Source organism: Labeo rohita, chromosome 13 (assembly GCF_022985175.1).
Source record: "Labeo rohita strain BAU-BD-2019 chromosome 13, IGBB_LRoh.1.0, whole genome shotgun sequence".
Classification (NCBI taxonomy): Eukaryota; Metazoa; Chordata; class Actinopteri; order Cypriniformes; family Cyprinidae; genus Labeo; species Labeo rohita.
This window is the reverse complement of record NC_066881.1, coordinates 13,580,152-13,598,722: the sequence shown is the minus strand read 5'-3', so window position 1 is coordinate 13,598,722 and position 18,571 is coordinate 13,580,152. Positions and strand designations below refer to the sequence as shown.

The 18,571-nt window shown below is 37.7% G+C and overlaps 1 protein-coding gene across 1 annotated transcript in view; it reads left to right on the top strand.

Annotated features, from left to right (window-relative positions):
- lrpprc (leucine-rich pentatricopeptide repeat containing) overlaps nt 1–17,415 on the top strand; it is a 68,425-nt gene extending 51,010 nt beyond the window's left edge. Inside the window, exons 30-38 of the mRNA XM_051126415.1 lie at nt 363–489; nt 4,771–4,859; nt 4,964–5,165; nt 8,419–8,549; nt 9,595–9,710; nt 12,621–12,695; nt 13,106–13,190; nt 13,517–13,659; nt 16,948–17,415. Of these exons, the coding sequence (XP_050982372.1) occupies nt 363–489; nt 4,771–4,859; nt 4,964–5,165; nt 8,419–8,549; nt 9,595–9,710; nt 12,621–12,695; nt 13,106–13,190; nt 13,517–13,659; nt 16,948–17,019 (1,040 nt within the window). The 3' untranslated portion in view covers nt 17,020–17,415. The remainder of the gene's footprint in view (nt 1–362; nt 490–4,770; nt 4,860–4,963; nt 5,166–8,418; nt 8,550–9,594; nt 9,711–12,620; nt 12,696–13,105; nt 13,191–13,516; nt 13,660–16,947) is intronic.
- Nucleotides 17,416–18,571: the final 1,156 nt, after the last annotated feature.

Genomic DNA, 18,571 nt, shown 5'->3' with positions numbered 1-18,571 from the left:
AAAGTTTAAATAATATGAAACCATCTAAATCAAATATATATAAAATGTTTATATAAAATAACATAAAAAATATATACAGATTAAAAATAAATAAATATATGTGTGTGTATATATATATATATATATATATATATATATATATATATATATATATATATGTTGCTGGGATGACTGTGGAAACAATGCTGTCAGTCAGGTTAAATTGCTTTAAAATTGCATTAAAGTAGCATTTTAATAAACGTTAAAGTGATTGTCTCAAGATTAATTTTCAGAATAGTTAAAGAATAGTCATATGCATTAGTATCTGTAGTGGTCTGAGTAGATTATGTTTGGTCTTTAACCCAGTTGTTTCTGTTCCTCAGAGGCCTATGACATCCTGAAGGAAGCAGATAGCAAGAGCATGGTCCTCGGCCCTGCTCCATATGATACCCTCATCAAAGCCCTGTTGGCCAAAGGCAACATTGAGGATGCCATGGCTGTCAAGAACATGTGAGTCTGTCTGTGGCGGTCTAATATGTCTACATTAGAATGGTTAAGATCTTCAAATGGCAGGTTGCTAAATTACAAGTTTTAAGGTCCGTAGCCATTGTACCCGATTTTGCAGTATCAGAAAATCTCCTTGAACTGAGACGGATGAATGCTGATAAGCTCCTTCTAGCTGAACGCACACACACGCATGTTTTATGGTTTAAGCCCTTTCAGAGTTACTAGATAATCTCTGAGTTCTCAGAAGAGCTTGACAAGATGCAAAAAGGACAGTCCTTTGCCGATTAGTAATATATCTTTGTGTTGTAATAGTATTTTGCTGATCTTTGATATATCCATTAAGCTCTGATGTTTTACTAGGTCGTATTATATGTCTGATGATATATCCTCTTGAACAAGAAAGCTGTCACCACTATAATCTTGTGCATGCTTTCAGGAAGCATTTAGAAACATTTATGTACCAGGCTATCATGCAATAGTCATTGCGGTGGGTGTTAACTGACCCTATTCATGGGCTTTTTGTGAATATTCCCACTTTATTACACTATGGGTTTTGTTGTTGCAAAGGTACCTTAAAAGTTCTATCTATATCTATATCTGTTTATATATGTGTATACAACAGGTTTTTTCTGGTCCTCGAGTCTGATTGGCTGAGAGCTGTGCAATATTCTAGTGATAACAGAACTTCAACAATTTGACTGTTTGTATCACTCCGCTTGCAGTATTTCTCACAGCGAGTGTCATGGCGGACACCCAAATCTACTAAAATACTATAAATTATCCTGTTTTTGTGTCACAGATTGTAGTGTTACATTTGTTTTAGGTGAGAATGTACTTGTTTAGACTTTAAATATGCGGTTTGTTAATAAGGATAAGGTCTGTTTGAAAAATTTGCTTCAGTGTTTCGGAGATGTGAGCTCCAGTGCGTCAGCAGCTGTTTAGCACTCGTAAACTTACCAAGAGCAGCCTTAAAGGCACAATATGTAATTTTCACCGCTGGAGGGCGCATATTCAAAACAAACAACGAACCAAAGGCGTAGTTTTACGACGCAGTGATTGAGTGTGGAATCGTGGGAGTTGTCATCTTCATCCCACAGCCAATTCATGGGACTCGGGACGGGACTCTGCAAGAAATCATGTTCATGGATGAGCTTGTATACTAAAGTTTTATTAACATCACTGTAGTATGAAGCAGAGTGGGACTGGAAGCTAAATGCGCTGAAGCTGGAGCGATTGCTAATGAAGGACGAGTGTGACACACGGCTCGAAAGCAGCAGAGCTTTTATTATGCCACAGTCGACCGCTTCCGTTTTTTGTGGTCATTTGTATGTGAGGTAAAGTGGTGCTGTTTTATCATACTAGACACTAGAGTTGTCAAAAGGTACTGGGTTTGGTACTTTCGGTACTGAAATTTTAAAAACATCCATTTCCCGCTCACATTTGAGCACTGTTGTGCCGATTTTTAAACATCGCTGATTGGCCATAGTGTTCATGCACTCAACAGACGTGGCTGTGATTGGCTACAATGATGTATCAGCGGATCCCTAATACATCTGCATATAGATGGATCCACTTACAGACACGGCTTTCATGCACTTCCGTTGTGCTTATGTGTGAGCGCTTAGTGAGGAGCGTGAAGCGCTTATCATTGTAGCCAATCACAGTCATGTCTGTTGAGCGCGTGAACACTATGGCCAATCAGCGATGTTTAAAAATCGGCTCAACAGCGCTCAAATGTGAGCGGGAAATGGATGTTTTTAAAATTTCAGTACCGAAAGTACCGAACCTGGTACCTTTTGACAACCCTACTAGACACATTTGAGTGTGTTGAAGTGTTGTTATACATGCTACTCTGAGCGTTCGACATTTATCTAACAAAATGCGTACATATTAAAAGCGGGTTTGGCGTTTCCAAACGCAATGCAATGACACAGCGCCCATTAAACTATTTAAATTATTTATTTCTCTGGATTTAAACATTCTTGGAAACATTTGGGATAATATAAGTACACAAGTCCACTTCTAGTGGTTTTTGGATATTTTCATCAAAAAATCGTACATATTGTGCCTTTAATCTAGATTCAGCGGCTGGCTCTGATGTCTCTTGCAGCGTCGAACTGTTGTATAAATGCAATATCACACTCATAGCCATGTGATCTGGCTGTATATAGGCATGCTGTGATTACCTACCCAATATATTGAAAACCATATGCCGTGTGTTTATTGCATATAATAGGGATGTAATGATATTATCAATATCGTGGTTTCGCGACAGCAAAACTGTCTCAATATTATCGTGGCCACATGATGATATGGAACGATATAGGTCTTCCTTCATCAAGTCTGTTTTCGCTGCGCGTTTCAAAGCCAAGCGCACACTTCGCTCAGACGATCAGCTCATGATCCGGTGTTTTCCGCACCTCAGAACAGCTCCATTCAGAGTGAATGCAATGAACTTGTTTATTATATGTGCTGTGAGTTTAGCGCATGTTTGGGAACGCAACGGCCACCAGTAATGCCTTATAGATTTGTAGTGAGACAAGTTTTTGTAAGCCTGTTTTCACCAAATTTGGAGTTTTCCTTCAAAATAAAAGCTCTACTGCTGTTTCCATGAAAATAAAAGCTGAAAAGTGCAGTATAAATTGCTGACAGCTAGTGGTTTAAATGGGTACTGAAGTCAATTCACTGACTTTTTTTCTGACTCAAGTTTTCTTAGCTAAGAACATGGATTGAAGCTCTTAATTTTGAACTCTCAAAGTGCATTAGATAGAAGAATTTAACTTTCAAATGTCTTTTTTTTTTTTTTTTTGTAATATCGCAATAAATATTGTTTCGTGGGCTTCATGTTGCGATAATATCGTATCGTGAGATTTTGATATCGCTACATCCCTAGCATATAAGGTATATGTGTGCGTGTGGACTTCACGCAGATGTTTGGCAGGACGTTGGTCTTGGCTAGCAGGGTGCTTTAAGGACAGATTAAGGGGATTGGGAATGGAAGAGAGAAGCGAGGGATGGGATTGTCCAGCACTTGGAGGACTAGACGAGAGTAAGGAGAAGGACACAAGGATTTTCTTAGGATTGATAAGAGTAACTCCGACTGGTCGCTGGGCCAATCTGGCATGTGAGCGTCTGTTGGCCAGTCGCAGTTGAGATAAGGAGCCGCGGCTGATGCTCAATTGGGCGGCCGGATTAATCTGGCCAGTGAGGGTAATAAAAAAAAAGAAGACTTTGATTGAGGTTTAAGTGACGAATGAGGGGAAAACGAATGTGGAGAGTAGATCCAGATTTGTTGGATTTGTTCAGTCTCTGCATGCACACAATTTTAAAATGACCACTGGAGAAATGGCACATTAAAAGAGTAGTTCACTTCCAGAACAAAAAATTTCAGATAATTTACTCACCCCCTTGTCATCCAAGATGTTCGTGTCTTTCTTCCTTTAGGCGTAAAGAAGTTGTTTTTTTGAGGAAAACATTTCTGGATTTCTCTTCATATAGTGGACTTCTATATCCTGCGAGTTTGAACTTCCAAAATGCAGTTTAAATGCAGCTTCGAAGGGCTCACATAGATCCCAGCCTAGGAAGAATGGTTATTTTCTATTTAAAAAAAAAAAAAAGACAATTTATATACTTTTTAACCTCAAATGCTCATCTTGCCTAGCTCTGCTTGTACTCTGTGTAGTCCGGGTCAATACAGTTAGGGTATGTCTAAAAACTCCCATCTCATTTTCTCCTCCAACTTCAAAATCGTCCTACATCACTGTTTTACCTTTTTTGTAAATGTCGTTTGATCATCTTGATCATTTACTTTGTAAACACTGGGTTGGTACTTCTGCAGCGATGTGGGACAATTTTGAAGTTTGAAGAGAAAATGAGATGGGAGTTTTTCGACATACCCTTTCTTGAAGATGAGCATTCGAGGTTAAAAAAAATATATAAATTGAATTTTTTTTTAGAATAATAATAACCAATAGTTTCGCTAGATAAGACCCTTCTTCCTTGGCTGGGATCATTTAGACCCTTTTGAAGCTGCATTTAAACTACATTTTAGACGTTCAGATTTACAGGCACTATAGAGGTCCACTATATGGAGAAAAATCCAGAAATGTTTTCCTCAAAAAACACAATTTCTTTACGATCTTGGATGACAAGGGGGTGAGTACATTATCTGGAAATTTTTGCTACGGAATTAAACTCCTTTAATACAGCTGATTCCACAACACAATTTGGTGTTTCGTAAACTACACTTGTGCTCAACCAAATACCCATCTTTTGTATTCTCAGTGCCACTGATCGTGTTTCTGGATTCAGTTTAAGTGACAATGCCAACAACCTCCTCATCATCTCTCAGGTGAAGAGATGCCAGATGAAAGGTGAGCACAAAAGTTGATCCATTGTCTGTTACTGTGGAACGCCCCAGTTTCTTCCAGGGCTTTGTTTTATTAAACCTCACCACGTGATCTCTCCCTGCTTACAGATGCCATGGGCACTCTTAAGGGCATGTTAAAGGCTGACCAGGTGCCCAGTCAGCTGGCCCTCACTCGACTGGTCCAGGGTCTCGCTAGTGAAGGAAACACACAGGGCATCCAGGAAGTCGAGGGCTTGGTAAAGACTCTAGGCTCCATCAACCTCTCCGGCATGCTATTTGTCAACAATACTGCTCTCTCTCATATTAAAAAGTAAGTTTTTTTTATTTTTTGTTAAGAGATTAGTTCACTTCCAAAGTAAAATTTCCTGATCATTTACTCACCCCCATGTCATCCAAGATGTTAATGTCTTTCTTTCTTCAGTCAAAAAGAAATTAAGGTTTTTGAGGAAAATATTCCAGGATTTTTCTCCATATAGTGGACTTCAATGGTGGCCAATGGGTTGAAGGTCCAAACTGCAGTTTCAGTGCAGATTCAAAGGGCTCTACACGATCCCTGCCGAGGAATAAGAGTCTCATCTAGCGAAACGATAATTTTCTAAAAAATATATAAATGTATATACTTTTTAACCACAATTGCTCGTCTTGCACTAGCTCTGCGATGCACGTCTGTGACTTCTTGAAATACATATTCATGTTGGAAAGGTCACACGTGGTTAGTTCTCTTTCAACTTCAAAATCATCTGAAATTATTGTTTTATGTTTTGTTTTTTTGTTTTTTTTTTAGTAAAGGGCGTTTGACTTTCTTTGCACGTTCGCTTTGTAAACACTGACCTGACTACGTAATGCGTGAAATCGAGCTAGTGCAAGACAAGCATTTGTGGTTAAAAAGTATATAAATTTGCATTTTTTTTTAAATGGCCGCTCGTTTCACTAGACAAGACCCTCATTCCTCGGCTGGGATCGTATAGTGCCCTTTGAAGCTGCATTTTGGACCTTCAACCCCTTGATCCCCACTGAAGTCCATTATATGGAGTATTTCTGGTATGTTTTCCTCATAAATCTCAATTTAATTTTGACTGAAGAAAGAAATGGTGCAGCTTGTTGATGAAAGATATTGCTTTTACATTTTCTGAATGATCTGAATTATAATTTATGCTTGATAGTAGATTAAATGGTCAAATCAGCTCTACTCTTCAAAAGTTTGGGGTCGATAAGATTTGTGCAGTGTTTTTTAAAGACTCTGGAGGCTCTGCTACAAAAGCGGCTCACAACACTTGAGATGAGCAGTCATTCAGATGTTTTTAAAGTGGATGCAGTTAAATTAAATGCAGCTAAAATTGGCACCACATACCTGGCAGCTGGAGGGAAGCAGATGACACAGAGGTTAAGACTGTGATTGACTATAACAAAGACTTGATTATAGATGTATTGTTATCTCGGAAACTCTGAACCACATGTTTAGTGTTTCTAACAAAGGGAGCAATAGCAGACTATCTGGCGAGTGAGATTAGATTCTACCCGCACAAACTTTTCATGGTTGTTTTTGTGAAAACAAATTCATGAAAAGAACAATAAAGCACCCTTGTTTCTGTAAATAACGTGAAATGTGACCTTTCAGTGGTTTGACCTTGACTAGAAATTGGTGTCATCAAAGGCTGACACCTTTTCTCACACCTCAATTTTATCTTCCTGTTCTTTCATCTTACCTTTCCTCCGTCCTCTTCACCCCTCTCCACCCATTATTATTAAAGGCTCAAATCTGCTGTGATGGCTATGACTATGTAGTCTGAATAATTCACAATGGGCCGCACTAATGTGGTGCCCGTGTTCCGGAGCCCCCATCTCGCCTCTTAACCAGTCAGTTTGGCTCAGCCGCACACAGAACACGTGTCACTGTTGTTTAGGTCCGCCTGGGGGGGTCAGAGTTCACCCCGACAGGACGAAGCTGTGCAAACGCGAAGCCGCCCAATCAGCCGTGAGGAACGCTTTGCTCCTCCGCTGTCCTACGTTGTCTCAAGACTTTGGGAATGGCGGGGAATGACAATCTGTGGCTGGGCCGGGAATATTAATGTGGTCGATTAAAGTTTTATGCACTTACTGTTCTGTAAATGAAGGTCGTGGGATGGAGGGGACACAGAAATGGAATGGAAATTTTCACTTGGCTTGCTTTCTTCTGCATGCCTTTCTTTAGTTATGCTCTTTGAACTAAAGTTATCTTATTGGGATGCAAAAAAGGGCGTCTGAATCTAATACTACAGTCCCTAAATATGGCTTTGGTCCCTCATTTAGTACAAGTCAAATTTTTGTATTTTGACTACCAAATAAATCCAAAGACTGATCACTTGGTAAATTGTCACACCGTAGCAAAGATTTGTGGTATGAGTTTAATGCTGAAGGTTAAGACAGTTTTCATCCAGACCTCATTTTGAAGGTGGGGAAAATTCATAATTCATAACAGAATTTCCCCTAATTTTTTTTTAAAGGCATAATTTTCTCGGCAAGTTTTGTGCTGTTTTTGCCATTTTCAGGCGCTGTATTTAAATTAACTAGTCCTAGATATTTAAACAGATCAACACCAAATTTAATCAGTGTAATCTAAAGCGTTAAATTGCGAAGATCTTGAGTTTTCGTTGGATGGCGTGTCTGTGGCGGCCTGACAAACTTCAGTGTTTCGCCATGAAACAGGAAGTTGTCATAATTCAGCGATTACAATGTCTGATCTGCCCCGAACTTTAACTGTTTGATACATTTTACTGTCTTGAATACATGCCTATGCCCATATATTTAGTTACAGTCTTAGCGCCACCTACTGGCAACAGGAGTGGCATGTTTTATGCTCTGGCGAACTCCTCCTAGAGATTTAATGACATCAACATCATATTTGGTCAGTCTACTCTAAAGGCCTTTGCAGTGTTAAATTGCAAAAATCTTGAGTTTTCGTTAAAGGGTATGTCCGTGATAGCCTGACAAAGTTTGATGTTTTGCCATGAAAAAGGAAGTTGTTATAATTCAGCCATACAATATCTGATCTGCCCAAACTTCACACATTCTATAAGAGTCCTGGCCTGAGCAAATATGAAGGCCAATATACTGTTATAATCATCGCGCCACCTGCTGGCAACAGGAAATGACTTGTTTTACACTTAAAATGCAATGTCCAATCTTAACTAGAAGGCATCTAAAGGCCAATATTCAGTTATAATCATTGCGCCAAACTTCATGTTTGATGAAAGTCCTGGCTTGAAGTCATCTACATGCCAATATTCAGTTAGTCATTCAATAGTCGTAGTGCCACCAGCTGGCAACAGGAAGTTTGGCACATATAAATGACTTTGACATTCCTTCTATATTTACCACTTTAAGTGCATATCGCTGACCATTCGCTATTTTCAAAAGGCCACCGGGTGGTGTTGAGCCCGAATGCGAGGGCCGTTTCAATGCTGCTTGCAGCTTTAATATTTATATTGGATCCCTAACAAAGTTAGTGGAGTGTTTCTGGCTCTATAAATTGGTTTGTTCAAATCACTAACACCAAATATGAACTCTCTTTTCTCCCTCTGCAGTGAGGACATTGACAGCGCAGTGGAGATGTTGGAGTCCTTTTACATTCAGAACCCAGAGAATCAGAAATCCAGTATTTCTTTTGTTTTCCGCAAAGTTATAGATGCCAACAATGATGCTGTGCTAGATAAATGTAAGACCCACACACCACCTCTTCATTAATATCAGTGGTTCTCAACCAGGGAGGCTCAGCAAACTTCCAACACCTCCAACAAAATGTGCAAAAGTTGTGCTTTTAGGGATACAACAACATGTACAATAACACCAATGAATGATTTACATTACAGGTGTGCGTTTTGGACTATGGGGGGCGCCATTATTTCGATGATTTAAATTGGTCACACTCGGTGAGCCATTGGCACTACCTGTTGCTATTTTTACCGCAACACAACTCTGAATATAAAATACTTATACAATGCCACATTGTGTGGCTTTTGGTTACAATTGTCAGTCGAAGGGCAACAAGAGAAGCTATGTAAGTATTCACTGCTTTTCCTAGCAATAAAATGAGAAAAGAATGGGAAGATACCTGTGGATGAATAAAACTCCATAAAGACCAACGTCTTTGTTCTCTCTACTTTAGCCCTAATGCCTTTGAGGCTTTTAGTAGACCACAGCTGCTGAAAGAGCTTACAAATGGCAGAGACAAGAAATGCTAGATGCCATCCTGGCAGGATGTAAACATGCCGATGCTTGTCATGACGCCGCAGCCACTAAAGGAGTTTCTCAGCGCGACTTCACTCAATATTCAGGGGCATTTAGACTCCATGTGGGGAAAAATCGATGGTACACAGCTCTTTCAGTAGCTGTGGTGATCGTATCAGTATTTTATTTTACAAATAGCAACAGTTAGTGCCTGTAGCTCACCAAGTGCAACCATTTTACATTGTTGAAATAATGGCACCCCCCCCCAGTCCAAAATATGTATAAAATAGTTTGCTGAAGTCGTACATAGAAATAGTACTTACATGGCTGAAGTCTTTGATTAGGATTCTTGAAGTGAAAAAGGTTGAGAGCCACTGATACACAGCTGTGCTTTCTGAGTACTTCTAACCTGACTTCTAGCCATTGTTTGTGAGTTTCTGGATAAAAGAGACATTACAGCACCCACTGATGTGTTGTAACATAGTAATCACCATCGAAGCATGTGATTGATTGACATCTCTCTCTATGTCCAGTGAGTGCCATGGCGGAAAGGCTCTGCAATCACTTTGCCTCCTACAGAGCCGCTACAGACCTCTTCCTGATTTACTTGGACACGGGCAGAACAGAAGAGGCCAAGTTCCTCCTGCAGGTACCGTCTCTTACAAACCAAGATATGCATGAGGACTCACTGACCTTGCTAAATTGCTGAATCTAATTCGACTTGGTATTGGAACTAGCTGACCCTGTCGCTAACTACAATTCCATCTCAAGCGATCGTTGCTCTTTTTGACCTCTCCCTGTCTCATATTTTAGTCATTCAGTCGTTTTTGCTCGCTTAGATACTCTTGTTCAAGTACGATCTTTCCTCTCCCTCTTTCAAAAAGCACTTTAGCGAGTTGAGGAACAAAATGGCTGCATTAAGGTACCACTAAACCCAGGAATGAGTAAAATCCTTTGAGATGTTGAAATAACAGGAAGCTTTGCTTCACAGTGTCCCTGAGATGGAATGCTAAATATCAGAGGATGATTTTACAGAAAGTCTTAGATCAGCATATTCGGCTTGGTGTTGTTCGCTGTCTTGTAGGTGTCGTGAATCGCATCAGAGAGTGACTCTCAAGAGTGAAGCTGCTGGGCTGCAGTTTTAATTGCTCTGATTGTCGTGAAGCCACTCTGTCCACCTCAGCCTCTGTTCATTTTAATATGCCAGTCTGTTAAAAGCCTCCTAGACCTCTCAGCTTTTAATTCAGCAGATGCAAGAGAACACACAGCTTTCACGACTGGCTTGTAATGTGACCTCATTGCCGCTGAACCCAGAGAAAGCGCAGGGCAGTCCAGCAGTTTCAGAAAACATGCGTATTAACACACACAAAACAGAATGATGTTTTCCTTCAGAAGTGATTCAGACTGTTTCATAACAACTCAAAGACAAAGTTTTATTAACAACAGAAAAAATTGTTAAAGTAAGGCACCTGCAATGGAAGGAAACAGTAGAGATCCTTTCATTGACAGTCCATGTTACCAAATCTTCCAAACGTAAAGAAGACATCACAAAAGTACTCCATACCAACTGAGTGATTTAAAAGGATACTGCACCCAAAAATGAAAATTCTGTCATTAATTTCTCATCCTCTTGTCATTCCAAACCCGTAAGACATTTGTTCTTTTTCAGAACACAAATTAAGATATTTTGGATGAAATCCAAGAGCTTTCTGACCCTGCATAGACAGTAACACAACTGACACGTTCAAGGCCCAGAAAGGTAGTAAGGAGATCATTAAAATAGTCACTGATGTCACATGGACTATTTTAACAATGTTCTTACTACCTTTCTTAGGCCTTGAACAGTTGTGTTGCTCTCTATGCAGGGTCAGAAAGCTCTCAGATTTCATCAAAAATATCTTAATTTGTGTTGTGAAAAAGAACAAAGGTCTTACGGGTTTGGAATGACATGAGGATGAGATATTAATGACAGAATTTTTATTTTTGGGTGAACCGTCTCTTGAAATGTTTTCAGTTATACTCAGCACAATTTATTGACTAGACATTGTTCTTTTTCAGTGCAATCTTTATAAAACGTTTTAAAAACCCTTGTTTAGTAGCAATAGAAATTAATTTAAAAAATCTGGAAATTTTTGAAAACGTTACACCTCAAATTACAAATGAAGCACAAGTGCTTTATAATAAAGCAATAAGCCTCAAGAAGCCGTGGTTTACAGTAAATTAATAACAGCAAAGGGGTGTTGTTAGGCACAATGCGAAGCGGAGCTGTTATAAATTCACTGTAAACCACGGCTTCATGGGGCTTATTGCTTTTATAAAACGGCCGTTCTATATACGTAGTAAGGTTTCACAAAATAAAAACACGCAAATTAAGTGTAATGATATAAATAAAAAACATCATTATAAAACCGATAGTTCTGGTCCTTGATTCTGATTGGTTGAGCAGCATTCGAAGCTGTTGTAAATTACTCTACAAACATACCCCTTTGTTTACTTTTGTGTGTTGCAACCAAAACTGTTTCTAAGGAACTTCATTCCCCCGTGAAGCCATGGTTTACAGTGAATTTATAACATATAATTTATAACTCCCCCTTCACTGTTATAAATTCACTGTAAACCATGTCTTCTTGGGGGTTATTGCTTTATTCTTCCGCCAAACAGTGTAGTTCCTCAGAAACTGTTGTGGATGCAACAAAGTGGTTGCCGAGCGACATAGATGTAAACAAAGGCTTATGTTTGTAGGGTCATTTACAATAGCTTCAAACATGGCTCAACCAATCAGAATCAAGGACCGGAACTATTCATTTTATAAATAAATTTATAATTGCTATGATACCACAAATGCAATCAACATAACTTGTGCTGCAAGAAGAAAGTTCAGTCCAAATCTGCTTTAAAGGTGCCTAGAATATTCATAAAAGCCTGATTTCTTCATAACTGCTAATATCTTTTTTCTGACAAAGCAAGGTTTTTAAATCTTCAAGACAGTATACAATACAGTTTCTGTACGGCACAGTTTACCCTTCCAGAATTCACCGTGCCTTCATTTAACTTGTGTTATATTGTCCTGATTAAAGAGTGTGAAAATTGCACACCGGCGCTTGAAAGCTCAGGATGCAATTCAAAGCCTTTATACGGCTAAGTGTAGATAATTGTACTTTAAATTGGGCGGACACTGTACATTTTAATTTTTTATAAAGAAATAAGTGGTTATTTGCCTGACTCCCTTATTAGCTGTATAATTAACCCTCAACTATAGAGCGTTGCACTGAGTGCTAAAGGATGTAATGGAAGATGGATACATTCAAAAACACGCTTCCATCATGCTGTTGCACACACCTCCATATGCTCCCCCCTGCCTTCTTTTAACTGCCTGCTGTGTGGATACAGGAAATACAAGTAATTGTTTTTATAGCAAGGGGTTATGTTTTGCTCAAGGGCAGATACTGTGCGTGCATGTGAACACACGCACACACACACACGTTATACACGTTATGATATGCGGTAAATGTTTGTGTTGAGAGTTTTAAAGTCTCTTGTGCTTCTTTGATTGCTTTAGCGCTGTGCGGCTGTCAACGAGCAGAAGGATGCAATGTTCACATACATGTTACGAACGACTCAGCAGCCAGGACAGGTAAACAAACCCAGTTGTTCTAGTCTTCATGCTCTAAACTAGACTAACAGTCAAAAGTTTTTGAACAGTAATTAAGATTTTTAATGATTTTTAAAGAAGTCTCTTCTGCTCACCAATCCTGCTTTTATTTGATCCTAAGTATAGCTAAAAAACAATAAAAAATGTGTAAATATTTTTAAAATATATTGAAATAGAAAACAGTTATTTTAAATAGTAAAAATATTTCACAATATTACTGCTTTTGCTGTATTTTGGATCAAAAAAATGCAGGGTTGTTGAGCAGACGGGACTTTTTTAAAAAATTAAAAATCTTACTGTTCATAAACTTTTGACTGGTGGTCTATGCGTAAGAATATTCACAGTTGCTCAAGAAGTATTTAAATAAAAACGCTGTTTTCCTTCCTGTACAGGCTGCTAAAATCAAGGCTCTGTCTGAGCTGATTCCTGACTTCACAGAGAAGGAGAATATCTATTCACATTTGGTGAAATGCTATGGTAAGAACACTGTTTGCATCAACACTGTTAGATATACACTAACACACTCGCCTGTTCGAGTCACCCACTGTTTTGGCACGTAGAAAAAATAGTCAGTTAATAGTCTGCCAATTAAAAATGCAACAAGCAGAGCGCATTGACTGACTCACAGGAGGCACGTTTGCTAATACAAACACATGTTTCCTAATGAGGGGCTACTTTAGCCAGCGTACCGTGAGAACTTTGACACGTTTCAGTACTTAGAGACCTCTACGCCATTATTATTTCATGAGGCCTGATATGTGCAGAATGAAATATGGCTTGTTTTTCTCCCTCGCTCTCAACAGGTTTAGACAAGGACTTCAGATCAGCGAAGGCTCTGTATGAACGCATGCAGGCTGAGGGGGTGAAGGCCGATGAGTTGACTCTCAAGAGACTGGCGCTGCTATACAAGGAAGCCGGGGAAGCCATTCCTTTCGAAGAGCCTCCGGTAATCATCAACATTCATTAACATTTAATACATATTGAATATGTGCTTGTATGTTTTTTTCTTAAATAAGTGGAATCATTTAAAGCAAAGTAGATGTTGAGAAGTAGATTGAAATGTTTATTCTAAGAACTAAAAAGTGGAGTTGATATATGTAGTCAGAAATAATACAAAAAAAAAATTAGTTAAAAATGTAATACAACCCCGTTTCCACCACTGAATAAAAAATAAAAGGTAAAATTGCGACTATTTATCTCACAGTTCTGACTTTCTTCTTAGAATTGGTGAGATATAAACTCACAATTGTAAGTTATAAAGTCCAGTTTTGAGGGGAAGAACTGATATTTTCTCTGAATTACGAGTTTGTATCTCACGATTCTGACGTAACTCGCAATTACGAGTTAGAATTGCGAGATATAAGCCATTTACACTAGTGTGTTTTAGTTTTAAAATGGTGTTTTTAAAATGAAAACGATCCTCGTCTATACTGGCATTTTCACTGCGTTTCAGAAATGATCTCAGTCCATCCTACACAACCGAAAACGCTTGTCACGTGACCATTCATAATGACCATGATGTTTACACAGTCGTCAAGGATACACAGAGCGAATGTATGGGCAGCCATGCCAATGTTTTCAAAAGTCTCTGTTTTGGTCCATTTACACAGAAACGCAACTCTGAGAATTGCAAGTTTTTTTTTTTTCGAGTTTTTATCCAGCAATTTCAACTTTTTTTCTCAGAATTGGTGAGATAAAAACTCACAATTATCCAGTTATCAAAGTCCATTTCTGAGGGAAAGAATTTGTTTTCTCAGAATTACAAGTTTATATCTCACAATTCTGACTTTTTTTCCTCAGAACTGCGAGTTTTTATCTTCCAGTTGTGACTTTTTTTTTTTTTTCTCAGAATTGTGAGTTTGTATCTCACAATTATGACTTTTTTTCTCAGAATTACAAGTTTGTATCTCGCAATTTGACTTTGCTCAGAATTGAGTTTATTTCTCACAATTTTTCCTCAGAGCTGTGAGTTTTTATCTTGCAATTGTGACTTTTATCCTCAGAATTGCAAGTTTATATCTCACAATTTGACTTTTTGCTCAGAATTGAGTTTATTTCCCCCAATTTTTCCTCAGAGCTGCGAGTTTTTATCTTGCAATTGTGACTTTTATCCTCAGAATTGCAAGTATATCTTGCAATTATGACTTTTTTTCCTCAAAATTATGAGTTTATATCTCGCAATTTGACTTTTTGCTCAGAATTGAGTTTATTTCCCCCAATTTTTCCTTAGAGTTGCGAGTTTATCTCGCAATTGTGACTTTTTTCTCAGAATTACGAGTTTATATCTCTTAATTATGACTTTTTTCTGAGAATTACGAGTTTATATCTTGCAGTTGTGACTTTTTTCCTCAGAAATGCGAGTTTATATCTCACAATTTGACTTTTTGCTCAGAATTGAGTTTATTTCCCCCAATTTTTCCTTAGAATTGTGAGTTTATCTCGCAATTGTGATTTATTTTTTATTTTTATTTTTTCCCTCAGAATTGCGAGTTTATATCTCACAATTATGACTTTTTCCTCAGAACTGAGTTTTTATCTTGCAATTTGATTTATTTCCCCCATTTTTTTCTCAGAATTACGAGTTAATATCTTGCAATTGACTTTTTTCTTAAAATTACGAGTTTATATCCTACAATTGTGACTTTTTTTCCTCAGAATTGTGAGTTTATATCTCACAATTGACTTTCTCAGAACTGAGTATATTTCTCACAGTTGTGACTTTTTTTTCCCTCAGAATTGCTAGTTTTTATCTTGCACTTGTGATTTTTTTTTTTTTTTTTTTTTTTTCTCAGAAATAGGTTGATTTCTTACAATTATGACTTTTCTCAGAATTGTGAATTTATATGTCGCAGAAACTTAATGGCCAGTTGTAAGTGCAATCAAATCTTTGCAATATTCATGATTTAATCTCCAGAAAAATCATCACAACTATAGTGTATATTTAATATGTTGTTCAGCTCCACTTACACATGAAATATATAGAGGGACTTGTTTCCTTCACTATCGCTCAAATGTTTTTTGTTTTTTTTTTAAATAAATACGTTTATTCAGCAAGAATGCATTAAGTTCAACAAAAGTAACAGTACAGATATTTATAGTGTTAAAAAAGGTTTCAAGTAAATGCTGTTCTTTTGGAACTTTTTATTCAACAAATAATCCTGAATAAAAAACAAGGTTATTGTAATATTTTTTTGTTTAATATTGTAATATTTCACAGTACTACATTTTTACTGTATATTTGATTAAATAAGTGCAGCCTTGAGGAGAATTTAAAAAAAAAAAAACATTGCTTTTGAACAGTATAATTATTATGCAACAAACTGGGCACTTTAAAACATTCAGTGTCTTTATGAACCGCAAGTGCTGTGTACACATTGTGTGGGCAGTTGTGATTGTTGAACAGTGATTAGATGTCAAGCTACTTTATATAATAACCATTTTTGAAGTTGGTCAAGCACTAGCTGATTAAGGTCCAGTTTCATGACACATTGGTCACCTGAAATAGCCCTACTTTTCCAGTACCGTTAGAGTCCACCTCACACTCTTGTGTATTATTTACTGTCCGTCAGAACCGTGCTCCGGTGTTTTTCACCAGTGTTCGAGGAGACTGCCAACCATCTACAAACCCTTCCCCCTCATGCACCGCTAAGCTCTCAGTGCACCTTTTAAGTTCTCACAAAGCAATCTCAGGTAGCACTCCATCCTGCGCTATTCAACTCTGCTTCTTCCTCCGGTCCCGCGGCCGCCGCTAATACCACAGTACAAAGAGTCTCCGGAGAGAGGCGATAAGGAGAGATTTGAGGTGCCGTTCACATCTGGCCTCATTTCTTGTACACAGCAGCTGTTATTTATCGACTTTAATTACCCCATTAATAAGGGAATATACATTGTTGGAGAAATAGTAATCTTTTAAAAGCACTCACCTTCCAAAAATAGAGAGCGAGTGCTGTTTACAGGCGCCTGTGCTTAATTACGGGATGGGGAATGAGTAAATATGTTATTTGTGAATTAATACGGTTTGTAAGATGAAACGAGAACGCAGGATTTGTTTGGACCGTGTGGTTATTAGTTTGCCCTAGAGGGCAGAGAAAACACAACTACACACAGCAACCACTGATTCTGAGAGAAAAACAACACAACACATGCAAAGTACAATTATATTAGAGAATTTTGTCTAGTTTAGTCTTTTTCTGGCTTAAAATGTATAAAAATGCTTTCTTTTGTTGTCCTACAGGAGTCGTTTCGTTTCTACGCAGACAAACTGAAGAAGCAGCGCTCAGAGTCCATGGAGCCGGCCGACAACTAAAATAACTTCCGTCATTCATTTGTTTTTTTTTTTTTACATGCAACAGATGTGCACAGCTTGTGTGTTATACTGTGATTGATTGTTTTTTTGCCCCTCATAATGATATCATGATATGGTTAATGTGTACATAGATATTTATGCAAATAAATGTAAACCCAAAACCTTAGTGGCTCTTTCTTAAGTTTCTTTTTAAACTTTTCTTTGTTCCTGAAATGAGTGTCACGCATTAAGAGATGTTTCCTTCAAATGCAAGTTTTGGCTTCTAAAAATAGAAATATGTTCATAGAAGAATTACATTACTCATGGATGATTTGTGATTATATTATGCTCATATAATCAATTTATGCTTAGTTGTGTAGTAATAAATAAACATCTCAATGGAATCATCTTGGAAGTCGACATTCATCTTGTTTTCATACATTTCATACATTTATCAAGATTTAGCACAAGTGCTAAAACGTATTATCTAGCTTTTAAAACAGAAATGCATTTTTGGTGTGATTAATAAAATGTTTTTAAAGGTTGTTTAAATGTACAGCCTTGTTCACCTTATTCTTCAACGATGAAATAAGCTTATGGGCCAGACTTCCAGTTCATTAGGGAAATAACGAGAAGAATAAACTCTAATAACGTGCAGTAAACGATAAAACTGTTTGCACTACAAACTAATGTCTTCATAATTAAGATAATACACTAAAATAACATGGTAAGACGTACCAATTTGCAGTATCAAACAGTAAAACGAGCTGTTTTGTATAGCTAAAATTAGGATTAGACGCCAGTGACCCTTAAAATTTACAAATGTGCGCCCACTCTATGGGAAAAGTAAGGTGGTTTGGCACACGCTTTGATAAGCAGTAAAATGGTATACATATTTAAGTAAATGAACATTTATACTGGAACAAAGTTTAACTGTTTATGGATATTTACCAAAGCAGAGCTTATATCACTTGCCAAATTGAGCAAATCTGTGAGGAAATGAACAGAACATCACTGCCATCCAGTGGCAGTCGACTGATCTGTCAAGCACACTATTAAAGAAAAAGTCCACTTCCAGAACAACAATTTACAGATAATGTGCTCACCACCTTGTCCTCCAAGATGTTCATGTCTTTCTTTCTTCAGCCGTAAAGAAATTGTGTTTTTTGAGGAAAACATTTTAGGATTTTTCTTCATATAATGAACTTGGTGAACTTCAAAAATCACTTCAAAATCACCCTACATCGATGCAGAAGTTCCAACCCAGTCTTTGCAAAGTGAACATGCAAAGAAGATCAAACACCCTTAACAAAAAAGGTATAGGACGATTTTGAAGTTAAGGGAGAAAATACGGTCTGAGTTTTTCGACATACCCTAACTGTCATGAGCTAGAACAGAGTTCAAGGAGAGTAAGACGAGACGAGCGTTTGACATTAAGAAATATATAAATTGTATTATTTTTATGAAAATTAGATAAGATCGTTAGATAAGATCCTTCTTCCTCGGCTGGGATCATTTGAAACCGCATTTAAATGCATTTTGGAAGTTCAAAATCGGGGCACCATATTAGTCC